Raw genomic sequence first — 22,123 nt, 5'->3', positions numbered from 1 at the left:
GAAGAAAATAGCGATGAGATTTTTTAAGAATATTTTGGAGACAAGTTAAGAAAATAAATAAATTGTATAAACCTTGGAATAACTCAATTTGTTATATTATACAGACTATTTAGATATATTTAAATACGCGCCATGAAAGAAATCCTGAATTATCTTACTGAGCTGTCTTACTAAATATTGAAATACTACAAAGTATGATGATGACCATCATCATACTCTTTATAAAATAGGAAGGTGGATGTGCAAATGGGCCACCTTGTAGTAAATATATTCTGTGACTACAATTTGACGGTAGTAGTTGTTAAGGTAGTTGTCAGAAATATCGATTTTATCGAGTTCATTTAAAATTCGGTTTACTTCACTGTTGCGCCAGATATTTCAAATTGTAAACATTATTACATTATAATATAAAGTGCAATTTTAAAATAAAAATGGATACTAAGAAAGGTGTATTTTACATAGTTATCCATAATATTTATGTTTATACATAAAAGTATCTCTTATACGAAAATATGCTCCAAAAAGTGTTTGGAATCTAAATGGTCACCAATATGGACTACGACTATCTGATAAAACTTTTGTGCGTTGGGGATTCTGGAGTTGGAAAGACAAGTTTTTTATACAAATACACCGACGGAGTTTTTCACACACAGTTTATATCGACAGTTGGAATTGATTTCAGGGAAAAAACTGTGGTAAGCTAAAGATATATATAAAGATTATATATTATATATAAAGATTTATATTAAACGAATAACTCCTGTAAAGTCTCATGACCGAAATTAATACTAAATATATATTTTATTGTAACTGTTATTTCATTACAGTTATATCAGCAGAATGCAAGAGAACACCGTGTTCATTTACAACTATGGGACACGGCAGGACAAGAAAGGTATGCAGTCAAAATGGAGGCTTTTGTCATAAATAAGAACTCTTACAGTACCACTACCAGTTGATCACAAAAATCTTTGTAGTCTAGGTATTAGCTGGCCTGAGACATCAATATTTATTAAAGTTAACTAATGATCAAGTTTAATGAAAGTTTTTATTTATATAAAATTTAAATAAACTGTAGTTATAATTATATGTTATCTCTATGTTAATTAGTCTATTGACTTAGAAACTATTTACTTAATATAAATTGTAAAGGATAGGGTATAGACAATACTAATAAAAAATATTAATATTATAACTAACCAAAATAAAATAATTTAATAAATTATGCAAACGCACAAAATTTTATTAATTCCATGTTCTAAAAAATCTATAATTGATTGTATTGTCATCAGTATTTATAAATTTGTGCTAATTTTCAACTCAATGTAGAACTGGTTAAAATAAAGTTCCTTTATTTGACCCAAACAAAATAAAAGGCGAAGATAAATAATAACCTGTTAAAGACATCAACATTGTTTTGATTTTTTTGTTAATTTTGACAAATACCTTTTTTTATTAGCTTTAGTAAATGATATATTTTATATCTTTCAGATTCCGAAGCTTGACAACGGCTTTTTATCGTGATGCAATGGGCTTTTTGCTTCTCTTTGATTTGACTAATGAAGCATCATTCCTGGAAGTGCGAAATTGGATAGAACAGTTAAAGGTACCAATAATATATGAATGAATGACTAAAACAAAATTGAACAAATTGTTTCCTCTAACTTGTTCCATACTTTTATTTTGATACCTTAGGTATTATTAATTTATTCAATAATCATTTAGCTAATTAAGTAACATTATTACTTTCCAAACTTCAACAAAATTCATTTTATTTCATTTTGAAAAATAAAAAAAAATCTTGCAGTATAAATTAATTATGAAATGAATTAAAGTAATATAAACTCACTGTCAAACCATTGGTTACTTATATTTGATTTCTAAAATAATTTTTCTTTTATTAAAAAACAAACCACTTGAATAATAATAATAATTACTTATCGACTTTAGTATTTTTTATTTTAATAATCTTAGTAATCGTTCAGTATATACCCTTATTTTGTGTGTACCATTTTAATATTAATTATTATACTTTTTAGACGCATAGTCTTTGTGATCATCCAGACATCATACTATGTGGCCATAAATGTGACTTACAAGAGAAGCGATTAGTGAACCTAAATCGTGCCAGAGAGTTTGCCAAAAATTACAATTTGCCATACTTGGAAACTAGTGCCAAAACTGGTCAGAATATTGACCGAGCCATTGAGATTCTACTTGATAAAATTATGTACAGGTGAGTGCTTTGAAATAAGCTATATAACATGCATGCATGCATATAAACCTATGATGTTATGTCCCTTTTGTTTGAAGTATCACTGGCTCATTCCTTCCAACTGAAACACAACAACACTGAGCATTGCTATTTGGCTTCAACCGAGCCCTACCACCAAGTAATTACATACATATCCTACATTTTAAAATATATAATACATAGTAATATTATACTTGTGTACAGCCAATTCCAATCATAGAAGGAGAAAGGATAAAGAAACCTTAAAATTACATATTATATATGATTTGCTAATGTGTTATGCAATACAAACACTTCTTGAATACCTATCTAATGCTTAATACGAATTTGACGAGCCGGTTGGCGTGGTTGGTAGACACTTGCCTTTCACGCTGAAGGTTGTGGGTTCGATTCCCACCCAGGACAGACATTTGTGTGCATGAACATGTCTGTTTGTCTTGAGTCTGGGTGTAATTATCTATATAAGTATGTATTTACAAAAGAAAAGTAGTATATGTAGTATGCTAAGCCGAGATGGCCTAGTGGTAAGAACGCGTGAATCTTAACCGATGATCGTGGGTTCAAACCCGGGCAAGCACCACTGAATTTTCATGTGCTTAATTTGTGTTTATAATTCATCTCGTGCTTAACGGTGAAGGAAAACATCGTGAGGAAACCTGCATGTGTCTAATTTCATTGAAATTCTGCCACATGTGTATTCTACCAAACCGCATTGGAGCAGCGTGGTGGAATAAGCTCCAAACCTTCTCCTCAAAAGGGAGAGGAGGCCTTAGCCCAGCAGTGGGACATTAACAGGCTGTTACTATATATGTAGTATATTAGTTGTCTGGTTTCCATAGCACAAGCTTTGTACAAGCTTAATTTGGAATCAGATGGCAGTGTGTGAAAATGTCCCAGGATATTATTATTATTATTTCTATTTAACTTTTAAAGTTTCTCTTCTTTCGAAGGGTTTAATCCTAAAACGCGGGCTGCAGCCAAGCGTTAAGGAGTGTTGCTTATATTAAAAACGTTGATGATAAAGTGGATGATGATATAAACTTTCGGGTAATACGGCAGGTGTTAAGGATTATGGCTTTTTGAAGTATATGGAGGATATACGCTGGCATTTGTACGGTGTTCAGACTTTGTGTCAAGGATTTTGGCACGATACCTGTGGATGATAGGACTATTGGGACTATGTGTACTGTTTGTGCTTTCCATTGCGTTTTAATTTCTATGGCGAGATCTTGATATTTACTTAACTTTTCAGATATTGTGGTTTGTATGTTATGTGAATTAGGAACGGCTATATCGATAAGATAAACGATTCTATTGATTTTATAATGAACGGTAATATCTGGTCTATTATAACAGATAGTTTTGTCAGTTATTATTGTGCTATCCCAGTAGATTTTGTGGTTTCTAGTGTCTAATACACTTTCCGGTTTATATTTGTAATATGGATGCATTTCTGTTATAAGTTTATATTTGTATGCTAAATGTTGGTGTATGATTGCAGCCAATGCGACAATCATGTCGATGCTTATAATCGGTCTGTGCGAGAGATTTGCAAGCCCCCGTTATGTGCTGAATAGTTTCAGAGGCTGCGTTACATTGTCTACATAAGTCAGTAGGTTGATTATTATCCTTCATTATGTACTTCCTATAGTTACGAGTTGCTATTATTTGGTCTTGAATGGCGAGCACAAAACCTTCGGTCTCAGGGAACAGTTCACCTCGTTTGAGCCATTCGTTCGACTTCTCTTTGTCGACGTGAGGTTGGTTCAAATAGGCTCGGTGCCTCCCATGCAGTGTTTTTTCAGCCCATGCCAACATTTGTTGTTGTGTACTTATGATATGTTCGTTTACTTGAGTGTTTTTGTCATGTAGGTTTAATGGTGTAAGCTTTTTGTCTATTTCTGTTGCGTGTCTATGTAGAGGTCTGTGTTCGGATTTATCATGGAAGTATGCTCTGAGTGAGAGTATCTGCTTATTGTGTAAATTGTGTATGTCTATTATTCCCCTTCCTCCTTCTTTGCGTGGTAGTGTGAGCCTTTGAATACAAGATTTTGGATGATGTTTCCTATATTTAGTGAAGTGAGTGCTTATAGTTCGCTGCAATTTTTTTATGTCACTTTTTGACCATTGTATTATTCCGAAAGAGTACGTAAGTAAGGGTATGGCAAATGTGTTAATAGCTTTTATTGTGTTTTTAGAGTTCAGGTGTGTCTTTAATACGAGATTTAATCGGTGCGAGAATTTTGTAAGCAGTTCTTGTTTTGTCGTAGTTTGTAGTATTTGCCTAGATTGTTTAAAACCAAGGTATTTATATGTGCTTATTTTTATTATTATATTATATATTATATTATTCATCCATTGGTTATTAAGGATTTTTCCTTTCGAGATTGACAGAATTTTGCACTTGTCAACTCCGAATTTCATATGAATATCTTTTGAGTAGAGTTTTATATCGTTCATGTACATGAGGTGTGATAAGTTATATTGGGTGTTATTACCGTAAAGTGTGAATCCTGTATTGGTTTTATTTAACAAGAGTGAAAGAGGATTTAAGGCCAAGCCAAAACCAGAGGGGGCTCAGAGCGTCTCCTTGAAAAATTCCTCGTTGGATACGGATTGGTTCAGTAGTTAGAGATTTCATGGACGATTGTTTTATTTTTAATACAGTTTGCCAGTTTTGCATAGAATTTTTAAGAAATGATATGAGGAGATTTTAAATAATGATATGAGGGTTGGGTTTATTTTATACAATTTTAAGACATACAATAACCAGCTATGCGGGACTGAATCAAAGGCTTTTTGATAATCAATAAACATAGTATGGATATCTGTTTTTGATTTTACCGCACTATTTAAAATGATTGCATCAAAAGTAAGCTGCTCCTTACAACCTTGGCTATTTTTTCTACACCCCTTTTGCTGTTCGGCTAATATATTATGTTTAGTTAAATGTTTGTATATTTCTTCACTTATGCAAGCTGATAAAATTTTATATATGGTTTGTAAGCAAGTTATTGGTCGGTATTTATCTGGATTTGTGGTATCATGTTTATCTTTAGGTACTAAGTATGTGATTCCACGAGTTATATATTTCGGTAGTAAATATGGTGATTAAATGAATGTATTTAAGTACTTATCTATGTATGAGTGTGTGCTACTAAATTTCTTGTACCAATAGTTGTGAATATTGTCTGAGCCTGGGCATTTCCAATTGTGCATTCGTTTGATGACATCTATAAATGTTTCTATTGGTATGAAGTTGAACTCCATCTCTGGAATATGTGTAGTTATTTCGTTAACCCAGTCTGAATGTTCATTATGTTCTATGGGGTTTTCCCATGTCTTAGCCCAGAATTGTCGAAATATTTCAGGGGGAGGTATTTCTAGATTTTGCTCATTATCTTTGCAGTTAGATAATAAATTTCTATAGAAGATTTTTTCATTGTTAGCAAATGTTTTGTTTTCTATGTTACGGGCAGTACACGTCAAATATCTCTTAAGTCTGCTAGCTGCTGCATTGAGTTTCTGTTTTGAGATATCTAAGAAGTGTTCTATATGCGTGTTTGTATTTTCATATTGTGCGTGTGATTGATATTGTGTCTTTATGAGTTCTACTGCAGCTACTACTTTTCGGTTTCTATTTCCTCTAATAAATTGTGTTAACCTGCCTATATTGACTCGCAACTTCCTTATTTTATTTTCTAATCTTCTTTGCCAGCTAGGTTTTCTGTATGATTTGTTTTGATGGTTTTTTTGTGTTAAGAATGTCATTCTTGCCCCATTACATTTAGCTGCTGTCCATGCTGCACAGTAAATTATTGTCTGTAGAGTGATAAAATCAGTATCAGTGTTTACAAATTTTGTCAGTATCATTGTATCTATGTATTTCATTATTAATGAAAACTTTTTAGAAGTCCTTTGTTTAGGAATGTATGGTCTGCTAGTTGGTTCAGTATCACAAAAATGTTCTAGAGCATGAACGAATGTGTTCTCTATTTCAGTGTTTATTTCTAAAGTCATATCATGATCGTGGGTGATACTTTCTATGTTTTGTTCATCGATAGGGGTTGATGTAATGGAATCAGTGCATGTAATTGTAGTGTTTTGCATTTTCCTAGCTTGTGAGTTTGTTTCTGAATTAGATTTGAATGCATCGTAGTGTGTAATATTACTTTGTTCTGTTGTTTGTAAATGTTCATTATCTGTGTCTTCCGTTAGTGTGTGTGTATAATGTAATTCATCTGCTACTTGTTGTTTAATCAGTGTTAATCTATCTTGTTTAATATATTTATTATTTATTATTGCCCTTCGTTGATCCGCTTATCTTTGCTCTGTAATGTGTGTAAACTCTGGGTATAAGTTTATAAACTCTTCATACAAACGTTTTCTATAAGCGGTCTTATTAGTCTCTAATTGTGTTATTTTGAAATAAATCCTAATAATTGCTTCATTGCATTCATTTGTCCATTTCATACGTTTTCCTGTTAGTGTGTTAAGGGATGTTTTAAGATTTGTGGCGTTTTGTTGTATCTGAGTTTGGATTACTTGCAATTCTGTTCTAACTTCATCGTAAATCTGATCAATGGTTTCTTGTGATAATAATTTCTTTTGTATAATAGCTCTACGTTGGTCACCAATTCTCTGTCTGCTTACTTTATATGTGGATATTTATCTATAAATTTTATATGTAATGAAGAAAGATATGAATTTGTGTCTGATTCTAAATTTGTAAGATATAGGTAGGTACGTAGGATGAACTTATTCATTTCCATACTCCATTTTTTACGTTTTTTTACGCCACTGGTGGTGGGCACAGGTTCACTGACAAAATTTGTCTCCTGTGCAACATCCGCCAGTTGAGCACCGGTTGATGATGAATTTGGTGAAGATGCATACAAAATTGGTGATGATGAGGGTATTGATGGGAATAAAGATTTGGAGGATGAATTAGAAGTCTGCGTGGACTCTTCTTCTAACAATGGCTCGTTCGCCTGTATATATTTTTTAGTTTTAGAGCTAGTTATCATATTATTCCCACGAGTAGCTAGGGACATAAAAGTCAATCACAGCAGAGCCCTGCATTCACTGTGATAAGGGTAAATTAAATTAGAGGTCCCCTTGTCTCTAAAGTTCGCATACTAACGACTAAGCACCCCCTTAGCCATGGAGCCCTCGGCGTACGCTGTTCCACCTTGGCTTGGGTTGTATCTCTCTTGGTCTGTCTTCTCATCTTAGGCCAATCCAACATGAGTAGCTCTATTGGCATAGCCCTAAGAATCATTGAAGCGCACAAGCCCCACCACGTCGGCAACGTAAAGATACGTCGGTGGGGTTATTATTATTATTATTATAATAATTTATAATTTTTTTTTTTTACTATTAATAGGCCAGCGTTTGACCGTTGATAATTTGATATAAGTGATAATATAACACTATTCCGCTTTTAGTCTATCCAATTGTATATTGGACAGGTTGAATATTCATCAATTAGTTTAGTTATGTCTTATTATGTTACTGATTAGATTTTTCATAACAATTGATTTTTTCAAGAAGAAGTTTTAATCAATTTTTCTCATAAGCTTTACTAAATATCGAAAAGTTGCTTAAAAGACAATCAAGATAGCTTATTTTACTGCCTAGTGACTATTTTGAAAAGGAAATTAGTAATTGGGAATACTTATACCAGTGGCAAAAGTTAGAAACCGTGTTGCAGCAGCATTAGCTATTAATTGCTCGCACAGCGGCGAAAATATTAGTGGAACGCTATGATATTGCTTCATCTCGCTGCAATTTAATAAGTCAAGGGAAAAAAACAGAAGACTGGTTGAATGATCTTTAAAAAAATATATTTTCTAATTGAGATTGTGATTTTTGTTGTGTGTGTTTGACAATTTGTGTACTGAGTAATGGCTATTTGCCATATATAACTTTTTCAATAAGGTTAATTATTTAATTAATTTATTGTTCTCAGAATGGAAACATCAGTGGAATATGCAATGCTTTGCGCTTCAGGACGACGACGTCAATCGCTTCAAAGACTCCAAGCGATGCAGGACAGAAAACTATGTTCATGCTAGTACAGTGATAAGTGTGTTTTTGATACTTCCCTTTTAACATTTGAAATAACTTCTCAAATTTGATCTGAAATTGCCTCTATGAATATCTTGTATTTATCTTGTAAGAGAATTAATGCCACAAGAGCTGACCTGCTTTGAGACTGATTTTTATTTATATAAGTCATTATAACATTCCATTTCGTCGCATTAAAATTGAATTGAGATTAATTGCCAAATAAAATACATGTCATGTTCCCAATGACATGATTTTTTCAAATTTTACTATTGTCTTAGTTCAAATCGAAATGGCTACTTTTGTAAGTGCAGGGTAAATTGTTCTAGTCACTTTACAAGATATAACTTAACCTTTTGTTTTTTCTTTTTGTAAATGTATCATCTAACATAATTTCTTGCAATACACTTGTGTTTTTAATATGCACAAATTTATTATATAAATAGCATTTGCATTTATATTTATATTATATTTAAGAAATTGAATTTTATAAAGTATAATTTCTATTTACAACAGTTTATAAAGAAATCTAAATGTTTGTAAAATTTCATTGTAACAATACAAAAAAACCATATCATGATAGGACTTATACATGATACAATAAATATTTAAACAATGAAATTGTTAGTTATACATGTGAATACTTATTGTGTAATATTTATAGCTGAATAAAATTTTTAAAATTATATACAAAGCAAACAGCTTTTATCAATATTTGTCTATTCTATAGTATTTGTCTTAAAATTATATTATACAATTGTTTAAATAACGTCTTAAAATTTATGAAATTTCAATTTTTGATTAATTACAAATTAGTATATTCGTAGTATATATGACACAGCGTTTGCCACAGGATGAAGATCTCATTTAGTTGGGACTGCATCGTTATGGCAGACTTACGTCAGGCAGCCAGCCTGACACCAACTCTCCCTGGGGATGCTTTAACTGCTAGATAGTCCCTTTGAGAATGGAGACTTTCAACTCCATTCCATCTGCAAGGCGATGAAGGACATCGCAATTAAGTACTTCGAAAAAACAAAAAAGTCCCTCGTTCATTACAACCCGTACGCTCCTTAGCCGTATGACGCGGTCCAGCACACATTGTCCTTCATCCCGACGTGGATGGCGTCCTAAGCCGAAACGGTGTATCGTTCGAAACAAAAAAATCACACCTGCATTGTAATATGAAATAGAATGCCAATTTCAAATTAAATTTTAGACAAAATAACTATTTTACGGAATTGTTTGTATATACAATAATAAAATTATAGCACTTTATCAATTTCGAGCGTGATTACCTTTTGGCGCCTCGGTTCCTCGACATATTAATGTTAGAACCTTGACTCCTTTTATAATAACAGATTTCACAGTTAAGTCGGGATTTCTAATTAGTAAGGTCCTCAATGTTTGCTTAGAAAATCTTTTTGTTTTAAGAGATATTTTCATGGGAGTAATGCCGGAAAATTGGGATGTGGACCATGACGGTCTCACAGAAGGAGGCCCTCCACGCCGATTCCCTGTGGAGCACCGCCGACACGACTGCTCGCAGGGATAGGTCTTGTTCAACTTCGCGGATCAGGATCTCCCTCTGCATTTTGACGCCCATTGCTAACTGGCTCCTAGAGCAATTGCTTTTCGTTTCACCCCAGGGTGATAGTTACAGGTCCAAGCTACTAATATAAGCTAACATAACAGATAATTGAAATAATTTACCTTGCAGATACACATACATCGTAATAAGTTTTAATTTGAATATTTCATTATATTTAAGTTTTGTATAACAAAGGGAATATTTTATAACTTTAATTTTTTACTTTTATTTATAATTAATAATAAAAATGAAAAAAATGGATGTCACAAAGAATCAATGATATTTTAATATATTCTACAAAAATTGAAATTTTGTTTTGATTTTCTTAATGTCTAACTTTAAGTTTAAAACTATTTGACCAAGTCACAAGTTAAGTGTGTGTCAATTTGTGTACAATCAGCTATACGAATAATGTATTTTAATTGTATTTCAATTATAATGTAAAAAAAATGTTGTTTCATTTTACTGGAGACTAACCATTAATTTATATTTAATAAAATATAGGAATGATAGGATTTGCGTAAAGACCGTTCTTAGTGAGCGTCTACGTTAGGAAAGGAGTAACTGACAAATTAAAAGTCAATCGGGCGAATAGTTTAGGAGATCTCTTGATGAGAGGTATTTCGCTTATATATACATATATATACTTTTGTATAATATGTAAGCGAAATTAGTTATAAAAGTTGTATAACTGATGTTTAGTAAAACACTGAACTCTCTTTTGTCATCCTTGCTAGTCTAAAAAAGAAGACAACATTGCTTACTTATATTATATACTAATACTTCCTAAATAACATTAAAAGATAAAGTCGATAATATTCGTTATACAGTAGGGCTTTGCAGGCCCGTTTGGCTGGGCCAACCACTATATAGGTACATACATAGAACTAAATATACCAACGCCAAAAACTTTTTAAAACGTATTTTGTTCAGGTTTGAAGAGAGTAAGCCAGTGTAACCACAGGCACAAGGGACATGACATCTTAGGTACCAAGTTTGATAGCGCATTGCATGCCGATGTTATTGGGCAGTATGCTTAGCTAATACAAAAAAAACACAACTAGTATCGAACCGAGAAGTCGCCCATATTGCTAAAATCACATGGTCCACGTCATTTCTTCATGCGTTTAATAAAATATCTTGGAATAGTTGTACGTTGGGCAGTTGTACCTGGTCTCGCTGGAAAAACGCATTTACGCGTTTTCCCTGCATGAAGCAGGATGCATGTTGACTGGTGGTAGGGCTTTGTGCAAGCTCGCCTGGGTAGGTACCACCCACTCATCAGATATTCTACCGCAAAACAGCAATACTTGATATTGTTATGTTCCGGTTTGAAGGGTGAGTAAGCCAGTGTAATTACAGGCACAAGGGACATAAAATCTTAGTTCCCAAGGTTGGTGGCGCTTTGGCTATGTAAGCGATGGTTGACATTTCTTACAATGCCAATGTCTAAGGGCGTTTGGTGACGACTTACCATCAGGTGGCCCATATGCTCGCCCGCCTACCTATTCTATAAAAAAAAAATGTGGGACTCACCGAGTGCACCGGAATACCCACTAAAACCAGCTGTACCCATTTCGTCTTTTAGGGGGCGCCATGGTATCGCTTTCAACTAACTGCCCTGGGTACTGGCCAATGTTGCAGGAAAAAAATGTTGTATAAGAAAGCAAACTCTTTAATTTTTATAAATTTAAGGCTTAAAATGTGATCTGTTTGTATGATCTGCGTTTTGATAACTAGAAAAAAGGAGATTGTTATAATTTTGGTAGTCATTTAATGTAGCCACTATTACAAAAAAAAATACTCAATACAGCAACTGTATTTGCTTATTTTCATTTGTCCTAAGTATAATCGGTACGGTTCAAAGTACATCAGGTCTATTTGTACCTTTAATTTTTTCCGTTATTTTTTCTATCGGCTTTTGTTCCTAGATCAATAGTTTGTCCCCAGATCTTATAAATGGTTTATATAGTTAAATATCTACTAGTTGCATATCCACATATTTGATAAGTCCTTTTATAAACGAAAATTTTAAAAACTATGCTAGATACTAAGGTTTCCCTATCCGCAATTTGTATTTGTAGGAAATGCCCAAAATTAGTAATTATGTCTATTGACTTGATAGGATTAACACTTTGTAACAAATACATTGAACTGAAGATATAGTTATCTAGTTTATTTTGGGTCATATTTTAAACATTATATAGTCACAGTGAATTTGAAAAATAGAAATAATGTTATTCTGTGGATTTTTTTTTTGTAGAAATATAGGAGATCTACAAATCTTACCTGCATAGTGTTTCTGTGTTGATTTAATCTTTTCAATTCGACACATACACTTAATGTAAAAGCTTTCGTTGTATTTGATATAATTTTAATAAATTTTCGTAATTTTTATTGAGTAATATTATACATGTATTAACTATTTGTAAGAACTACAACTAATAGCTACATAGCGATTTGTTTCAGTTTTCGGTGGAACATTTGTAAATATACTCAAGTCCGAAGATGACTTAATAAGCACAGGTGTCATTAAAAAATACTATATCTATACAAATTGTAGGTTAAAGCCTTGAAATTAAACCCTACCCATAACAAAATGTGTAGGCTGCATAATATAAAATATATCTTAAGAATGGGATTAAAACTCTAATTAATCTTATTTATAAAAATAATGCCTATTTGGTTTAAAAAAGAAAATCTTATAGATTTACCATAAAACCATTTAGTTTTTGTTACTAAGCCGTAGAGAATATGTAGGTATAGTAAACGCATTTACTTATATTGATTATTCATCTATATTATTAACATAGAATAATCATTCATCGTTATAACATGAAATCTGAGAAGCTCAATATTAATTTATGGTCGGGCGTTATATTTACACTACCTATGTTACCTTGTGATGTGGCGCGTGTATTGCATAACGTGATTAGATTACCCATGAATTTAGCTTTAAGTCAGGGGTAGGCTGTTCACCTTACTGCAATCACCTCTATCTCTAAATCCCTAAGCACACGTGATGTATCCGCTTGCAGCATTTAATTTTATCCATACAATTTATTTAAACTCTTTTTACCACGTGTTAAAGTTGAAAATAGTACGACGCAGAGTGATAAACTTGTTAAGGAACACAATGCAATTTTAAATAGACCTTGTTGCAAGGCCGCAGTGCACAAATTGGTCCAGAATCGAAGGTTCGTTCCCCCATTGCTCTCAATGCGCAGCCGCCAGCGTTTACGCGTACGTCACACTAGCGCTTATATTCTGTCCACTAAATCTTCATTTAACTATGGTATTGACTTCTAATCTTTATTTATTTCGAAAAACCCTTTTTATAAATGAGTTAGACAGTATACAAAATATGGTATTATTTAAAGCCCATTGACCTCTTCGATTCCAAAATAAGGGCGCCATGTAATTCAAACCAGCACTGTGATGTTGGTGCCGCTCCGAACCCCACTTCACACGGAGCTAGCTTCAGGATGCTAGTCAGTTTGTTTATGTATTGAAAGACAACAGATTGTGCAGCCGGCTTCGCGATCTTCGTATAGCTAACTCGTGTATTGTAAGACTGAATGAATTGAGCAGTAATGTATGAAGTCGCGATTTTCATCATCATCATATACTCGCTGAAATAACACGATATAAAAACTCGTTTTGTGTTGTGCTGTGTTTTCTTTACTTCTATTAAGGATTTTTTATCTTCCTTGGCAGACGTAACTGGCGACGTAATTAAAAGAAAAGGATAACATCCGCATTTAAAGGTACGTAGAAAAAAATGTATACATCCAATTTTAAACAAAAACTCTTCCAAATTATTATTCTATAGTGAAAATGATATTAATTTTTTTTATTTTTTTTACTCAAACTTAAAACAATTTAAAAATGTTTTATTTCATATTTTTCGAAAAAATATAATTATTATTGTTATTGTTTATTATGGTTATTGTTTGCATTATGTTCCTAATATTGCTCCTCCTAGTATTGCTCTATTTAAGTTTAATTAGAAAATAAAATAACATATAAGAGTCTACGAAGTATTTAAATAATTTTTTTACTTATACACTTTTTACTTATATACTTTAAAGTTGTAGTTTTGATAGGTTCTAAAAACTCTATTAGTTTATATACGAACATAACAGCAAATCGATGCTTGATTAGGTACGTCAAAATAGTCCTTGAGAATTTTTTGCAAACATCTTAAAATTATTTAAATAAAAATCTAAATAGTCTATTTGTCACCTTCTTACTCGTACATGCAGGTTCAAATGCTTACATTCTCAATTTTTATTTTACACTCTAAAATTTACTTCTTGTTAAGAAATCCAGTTTGATTTAGCGTGTAAAAAAGCATAGGTATATTTTTGTTCGGTTTATGTGTGCGAGAATATTTCTTCCGTCTTGCATATATTAGGAATTATCTGATGATGAACGATTCCAAATTAATGGTAGTATAAACGACTATTATAGTGAAAGCTAGAAAAATTTTCATTGAAATATAAAAATATAGATATTCTTAACTTTGTTTTGATATACATACATAAATGTATACTATTGATTTTGGAATAAATTGAGATAACTGTTGATAGATATTAATGGTATCGTAATTATTTACATTTTACAGAACGTTCATAGCATGTTTGTTAGTATATACAGAAAAAAAGCCGAAATATGGTAAAGGGTTATCTATATGTTGAGTTAGCGCACTGGTTCATCCATACCCGCATGGCGATGCGATATAGAATCGTTACTAAATGTTGTATTAATTATACTGTATTGTACAATTAATAAACACACGGTAGTGCTATATTTAGAAATGAAGTCGTGGATATACTAGCGAAATCAAATAAGTTATATGATTTCCAACAGACAGGTAAGTCTCTTTTTTCTGAAATATTCTAATATCATTATCATAAGTATTTAAAAATGTTTCCGACATAAATCATTTATTTATAAATAACATAAAGCGATCAAAGCTAATTATATAAGATCAAAGAAGAAAAATACTTAAAATCGCCTTAAAAATATAAAGGAAACTAAAATGTAAAATTTAAAAGACAAATGCTTTTATAATTGGGGTTTTAAAAAAATATATTTTTTGTCTGTTATGAAAAAATCGTGCTGATGTGATCTCATTTGTTTTAATTATAATTGGTTATGAGGTCGATGTCTCTACAATAATCATCGTCCCTACTATTAGTGTGATAAGTGCAACTGCATTCTGAACCCAATTAAAATAATTATAGCTTTAAGCTTTTTTTTTTGGTGGTTTAGTACAAACTATTGCATGTGATATGTCTTGTAAATATTTTTAGCGTTATAAAAAAAAAACCCTACACCCCCTTAAACTAAGCTAAAGCTAGTACCAGAATATATCCCATATTTCTCTATAGGCCAAATGCAGATTTTGTATTAAATACTATAAGTTTTCGTTGGTCAAGTTCTTAGCTCATGAGACAGTAGATTTCCAGATCCTTGGTTCTAAAACCCAAGTCAGGCCAAAGAAAAAGTTATTAGGCCATTCTGTCAAAAGGTTCTGGGATATCCTGAAGTTTGAAAGCTGGCAATGTTAACACTCGTAAGCATAATTATATAAAATGTAAATAAGTATGGAGTACATTTATATATTGGTACGTCTCGTACGCATCTAAAATTTATTAATTAAATGTGCTTGTATATCCTAGAAGCGAAGTGGGAGATAGCTCTCTTCCTACCTATTTAAACAAAAAAACATATAAGGTAACCTTAAAACCTATAGTTTGTATCCAAGATTATTAGAGTCAAAGACTATAATTATTTTATTGAGCGTTCCAACTTCTAAGTTTCTTGAAAATGTATCGTCACAAAAATTTAATAATTGTTTTTGAATGATAAGCTTATTGATTGATTGGACGATAAATATATTTCAAAAATTAAAATTTATTCAGAGCTCTAGCTTTTCTCACACGCCAATCAATGAAAACTTCACTATACAATTTGATCAAGGAGCGAAATTATAAGTGGCTTCTGAAGGTCAGGTCTAGATTTTTAAATATTTATGGTAAATCTTTGTCTATTGTAATAACATATATATATCATGCATGAAAATCAACGTAGGTATACGAAATTATATAATATATAATATTATATTATTTGTAATTATAACAGATAATACAAACATAATAATATAAAACTTAACCTTAAGGTTATATTCAATCTTTTACTCACTTCTCAACTTATAAAAACAATTGGTAATAAACGTTGTTGCTAAATGCTTCTTGCCACTAAATGTACGTGATTTTTGTATATTAGGAGACACGCTCCGGGTTCCCTTGATTTACTTAATAAAGCTCTCAACCATTAAATATGATCGACGTGATCAATAATGTTTTTACATTTAAGCAACGGGTATGCTGTAATCGAAAATTTTCAAGTCCATTGGTATTTGTTTTCACTTCAGAGCCATACTAAGCTATCCTAAATCATAAATGAAATTTGTACATAGACTTAAAGAAGATTGTTCTTTGTTACTGAATAATTGTTGTTTATTACTGAATTTGTATATTCACAGTTTATTTAAAATTTATTTTGACTGAGTATTAATTATTTTTATTGCACATCGATGAAATTAAACAAATTTAATTAAAATTCAATTCAAATAATATCCATATTCGCAAAGAAGCCACGCTGTCGCCGCTCCATTTAAAATCAGGTCACTGTTCTTTTCTTCTCGTTAAACATGCTTTAAGCGCCAAATAAGTTTACATTTGTTATTCTTATTCTAGAAATGTTCCAGTTCCATTACACTCAATTATTTTTAATTAATCTTAAGTACGTGTTCTTGTTAATTTCTTGTTTCCTCGAGAGTGCTTTGGAGTTCCTAGTCGCTTTGTAGTTGTAACAATTAAATAATTCTAAGATCTATTTACAAGAGTGCACCAGCGTTCTTTCAATTAGTTCATCGATTCGACTCTACGTATATTTATATAGAAGTCGAGTTGATTATTTCCCACCTTCATTTGTTTACAATTCATGTAACTAAAACTTCGAGGGTCTGATTAAAAACTTATATTTAGTTTTTCCTCTTAGACATTTCCAGAGCTACTTTTTATTTTTACGAAGTAGCGCGAAGAAGTTTATTAATTTAATGCAGATTAAGATTTTATTATAGAAGTCGTCTATAGCATCGATATTGTTATATTTGATTCGTTTTGTAAGATAAAACTATAAAGTAACTACATAAAGTATAATTCGGCGTTTAAAGTTTAAAAATTTTATTTAACCTTTAATATTCACGAAAGTGACGAAGATTCTGTGTTAAGATTCACGAAGATAGAAGTAAAGTTTAAACAACTCTAAATAGCTATTAGATCATAACCAGTTAAGTACATAAAAATATTATCTCGGCACCATTGAAGAAATAAAGAGGAGCTTGTGGATGGTTTTGTTAGTAAAAAAGCACCTTTTCAATAAATTACACAGATCCACACCCACACGATGGATGCAGAAATACGAGCAATGTTTATAATATATTCCCGTTTCGCGATATAATATAAACAGTTTACTTTAAAAAAATAGGGCAAGTATGAAGATTTTTCGGATGTTTTCTAGTACCTGAATTTTGTGTACCTATATCTTATATTACTTTGATTTACGTTATTTGTCATATACCTGTTTGTTTTAATTTTCATGAACTCAATATGAAATTTAGGATTAGGTACCATTTTAATTTTCTATAACATCTTATATCGGTTGTGCGTTCGTGTTATACTTAACGACATGCGTTACAAATGCGTTACAAATTTGTTTGCTTTGTGGCAATATGTTATATATGATACACGTTTAATATTAACTAAAGATCGCAGAATATTTTTTTCATGTGATATATTTATGTTCACAATCGTGCTTGGTGGTGAAGCAAACATCGCGAGGTAACCTGAATGTGTTGGATGAAAATCTGTCACATGTGTAATCCACCAATTCGTATTGGAGAAGCGTAGTAGAATAATATCCAAATATTCTACTTAACAGAAAATATGTTCGTTTTAATATTTTTTATGTATCAACGTAAACGAATATCACAACAGTCTTCTATTCAAGTATTTATTGATCGTTATATAATAAGCGATATTTGAAAGAACATACATATTTACTGATCATATTAATAACTTTATATTATATTTTAGATGCTCATCTTCATTATGTAAATTAAGATTTCGCTAGTTTCGATATCAGTTTCATCGTTCGCTTGCATCTAAGTTGCTCAATTTGATCTCAAGCAGAACTTCGATATTAGATCATGTGATGCTTGTAATAATTATAATTTGTTGAACAAGGCTATTTCTATGTTGTTTCAAGTACAGCGACTAAATTAATTGTTGTTTGTGTACGTGTAAATAAAATGTAATATGATAAATATAAATCAGCTACAAACTGAGTCCACGATCTTTTCACTGGCGGTTATTTATAATACATGTAATTGAAAGTACTAAGATGATTTATGTTTCTTTTTCGTACATGTTAGAGTTTCTTTCCATGATAAATGTAAAACAGATAGTTCACAATCAAAAACATCCGTTTTTATTCATAAACGATTCATATAACAACTAATAACATTCTGGAATGCAATATAAAATACAGAAATATTCATTACAATATTAGCTATCTTATATTTATATATATTGTTTTCATGGTCGGTTGATATTAGTATTGGTATCATTATAATTGTACTGTGTATAAATGTACGATGTTCATTAAGAACATATTAATTTATAAAGTTATATTGAAATTTAGTATGTTAATGTAATATTAAAATGTTTTTATCCGCTGGCAATCTATGAATTTGAAATAAATTATCGTTGTATTATGCAATTTAAGCGCCAATACTATTTTCATTTTATATTGATAATAATTTTCTACTTTATTAAAATAAAACATACAAAAAAAAATTGAAGAGTCAACTAAATTACAATCCTTTCATAAAATTGCTTGATATTTTCTCGTTATATTAAAAAAAATATTTATTGTAACAAAGTGACAGCCCGTCAATGTCACGCGGCTGGGCAAAGATCATGTTAGGAGGGTAAGTGTTCATTCCAACACGCTGCTAGCCTCTATCTCTTTCTAAATGATATAATTTCGCTAGGGATTCAAACAGTGTCATTTCAAATTGAAATTTACGAAGATACTCCGATAAGTAAGGTCCGGTAGAATAGTTTACGATCCGGCAAAGATGTCGGTTACTGTCCGGCGTTATCTATGGCTGACCTAACCCTTTTCACTGTTCTATTTCAACTGAATAACGATGTGCTCTGCAAATATTACGATTAAGCAATGTCACTATCTGATTTATCTATATATTATAAAAAATGTTAATGTTATTTGTTTATACATTTATTAATTAAAAAGAGTATCGTACAAAAAAATGTATGCTAAGGAAAATGTTTTATTCGTTCAAAATGAGGGTTTAAATATTTTCATACAACATAACAATGTGAATTTATATTTATATGTTAAGTATTGATTGTAATAATAAAAAAACCTGTGGAATAAATAACGTTTATGTTTATATTCAATTTACGTGGCCTAATACTTACTTTTTATAAACCACAACAAAAACTTCGTACGACTTTACCCATATGGATTTACTTTAAAAATATAACGGTATTCACAAGCGATAGCCCCAAAAAGTTTTATCAGCTGTCCAGTTTAACACCCTCGGCCGCACATGGCACCCTCTTAGCTCCCATGACGCTTGCATTCCACGCCCTTTAATCGATAGATTTTTTTATCAAACTCTTTGTTTTGATGGTTTGATGTAAAGATAAATTGCAACGGAATTTTTTATGCTTTTGATTCAAAGTAATGGATAGTAAACCAGTCTCTTGTATCAAAAACTCGTAAGATTTTTATACTAAGTGTATTATTATTGGTAATATTTGACCCTACTTATTGATCATGCTTTTCTTTATGACAATATACTGTGATATTCTCTTGGTATTAAATTAAATTAAAAGCAAGAAACACACACGCATATATATATATATATATATATATATATATATATTATGTACTTTCGTTATAAATTTCGATATTACATAAAAGTTCTAGAAATTTTCATTCACCTTATATTATACCTATATTATATGCAATAGAGCATATATAGTGAATATTGAACTAGTAGATATACGGTATGGTCAAATATATAGTATGTTAACCAAGCTTTATACTGAAACGGGCTTAATGTATGCCCCCTTTATATTGCAACATATACAATGCTATCGCATAGACCGCAGTAATTAAACTACGTGCGAACATGGGCTATATTGCCAGCAATTACAATCATAATTGCTAACAGATGCCACAATTTCGTTTTGAGGTCTCCTCTCAACTCTTAGTTGCATGCTTCAAAGGAGCCTTTTGTTAAATCCAACGATAATATTTTATGGTGAACGAACTTATATGCAACTCTTTGTTGGACGAGAACAACGAAATCATTACAACGTTAACACAATGCTTGCGTTTATGCTGTGCGACTGTAGCAGTCAACATTCTTATGTGAAAATGAAACAAATAACAATGACGTAAAATTATAGTGAATTTAAAACAACCAGTTTCGGTGGATGTTCGATTATATAGTATAGGTAGGCGGACGAGCGATTTGATAATAAGTGGTTACCGCCCCCAAAGACATTGGCACCGTAAGAAATTTTCACTATTCTTTACAATGCCAACCTTCGTAACTAAGATGTTATGGGTAGTACCTACCCCGACGGGCTTCTAAAAAGTGATTGTTTAATGTTTTAAATTCTATTTATCCTACCATCTGGCACGAGGAGTGATAGGTACTTGTATTCAGAATCAATAATATCGGATTTGATTCCTGTACTGAACCATTTATTATATTATAATTTGAAGTAACATATACTTCTTCCGACCTGGATGTATACTAAGAAGACACACCATAGTATCTTCTTATGGTGCAATTGAATGCAACTTATGTTGATTTTTATTCAATTTGTTGCTTTTCCGTACTTTTGTTGAAAATAATAATTATTATAGGCAGACTTTTTTTAACTAATGAGTATTAGTAATACGCGCTTTTTAAAGGAACTAAAATATTCATATTTACTAAGGGGTAAATAAGCGTAATAAGGTAATTAAGGTAATAAGGTAATTAAGCGTAAAGCTTGTCTTAGGCGAGGGGCCGTCAATAGCTCAAGGGTCAGGACCGAACCTGCGATTTACATCGCTAAGTGCCCCGTAAACCATTGCGCTTACTTGGTGTTCGTAATTATTCATCTCGTGATTCGCAGCCGGTGAAGGAAAACATCATGAGAAATCCTGTATCCGATAAAAACTCTGCTACATGTGTACCCGCATTGAAAAATCTTTATGGAATAACTTACAAACTTTCTTCTTAAGTGTGAGAAAGCCTTAGCCCAGCAGTGAGACGTTTACGGACTGTTACTGGACTTTCGTTTTATTAGTAGACCATCTATGAATATTTGTGAAATGTATGTGAATTGAGAAAGCGTTGCCTAACTTCTATATTTATTGATTTGTCTTTTCAATAATAAATATTAGTTAAGATGCCATCGAAGTTTTTTCGGTTTTTGATTCATATTACGGTCAAGCTTAAAAATATTTAATATCTGTTGTTATTTAATAAAAAATTATTAAAATGTTTGTGGGATTTTTTTGTTAGTTTTTATTTATATCTGTAATTTTGTATTGCTATTTCTTTTATATCTCAAACATATTAAGTCTTTGCTCTAGGAAATCCTATGTTGTTTTTATTTTTAATTTTCTTTCGATAAAGATCGTAAATCTTTAATTTTTTTCTAATAAAAAAGGTTTTAATGGAATCCAAATAAAGCTCACCATATATCCGCTGCTTAGAGATTACGCATAATTATGTATGTAGGCATTGTTTTGTGTGTCTAAAAATGATTCAAGAAAATTCTTAAAATCAATAATGATTAGTTATACGTACTAAAAGAATACACCTTAAGTTTTTCTACCGATGTTTGAACATACATGTAAAATAAATTTTCCCTTCTAAGGTAAAGTTCAATAAAGCCACTTTCTAACTAACAATAATGAACCTTAACAAGCAACGTTAAGTTAGTTATATAAACTTTTGACGGTTTACTGATTGCTCCTTTCTTGCTCGACACTTATTCACGTACATCTGTAAGAAAAGCTTCGAACTTAAATCTATCCGT

General features: G+C 31.5%; 2 protein-coding genes across 2 annotated transcripts in view; both read left to right on the top strand.

Annotated features, from left to right (window-relative positions):
- The first annotated feature begins 337 nt into the window (after positions 1–337).
- Positions 338–8,756, top strand: LOC126769033 (ras-related protein Rab-27A-like). Its single transcript, XM_050487571.1, has 5 exons — positions 338–695; positions 828–895; positions 1,492–1,606; positions 2,040–2,236; positions 8,226–8,756. The coding sequence occupies exons 1-5, from the start codon at positions 540–542 to the stop codon at positions 8,329–8,331; spliced, it is 642 nt and encodes a 213-aa protein (XP_050343528.1). The 5' UTR covers positions 338–539; the 3' UTR covers positions 8,332–8,756.
- A 4,699-nt stretch (positions 8,757–13,455) lies between these two features.
- LOC126768858 (sorbin and SH3 domain-containing protein 1) overlaps positions 13,456–22,123 on the top strand; it is a 150,863-nt gene continuing 142,195 nt past the window's right edge. Inside the window, exon 1 of the mRNA XM_050487223.1 lies at positions 13,456–13,681. The gene's annotated coding sequence lies outside the window, so the exon portion shown is untranslated. The remainder of the gene's footprint in view (positions 13,682–22,123) is intronic.

The sequence above is a fragment of the Nymphalis io genome, chromosome 6 (assembly GCF_905147045.1).
Source record: "Nymphalis io chromosome 6, ilAglIoxx1.1, whole genome shotgun sequence".
NCBI classification, from domain to species: domain Eukaryota; kingdom Metazoa; phylum Arthropoda; class Insecta; order Lepidoptera; family Nymphalidae; genus Nymphalis; species Nymphalis io.
Note: the sequence above shows the minus strand (reverse complement) of the source record. Positions and strands in the feature narration are given on the sequence as shown.

What these genes read in the sequence shown, in the direction of transcription:
- LOC126769033 (XM_050487571.1), top strand. Translation starts at nt 540, where the DNA reads ATGGTCACCAATATGGACTACGACTATCTGATAAAACTTTTGTGCGTT. An exon ending in ATTGGATAGAACAGTTAAAG is followed by an intron (nt 1,607 to 2,039) that starts GTACCAATAATA and finishes TATACTTTTTAG; the next exon opens with ACGCATAGTCTTTGTGATCA. An exon ending in CTTGATAAAATTATGTACAG is followed by an intron (nt 2,237 to 8,225) that starts GTGAGTGCTTTG and finishes TATTGTTCTCAG; the next exon opens with AATGGAAACATCAGTGGAAT.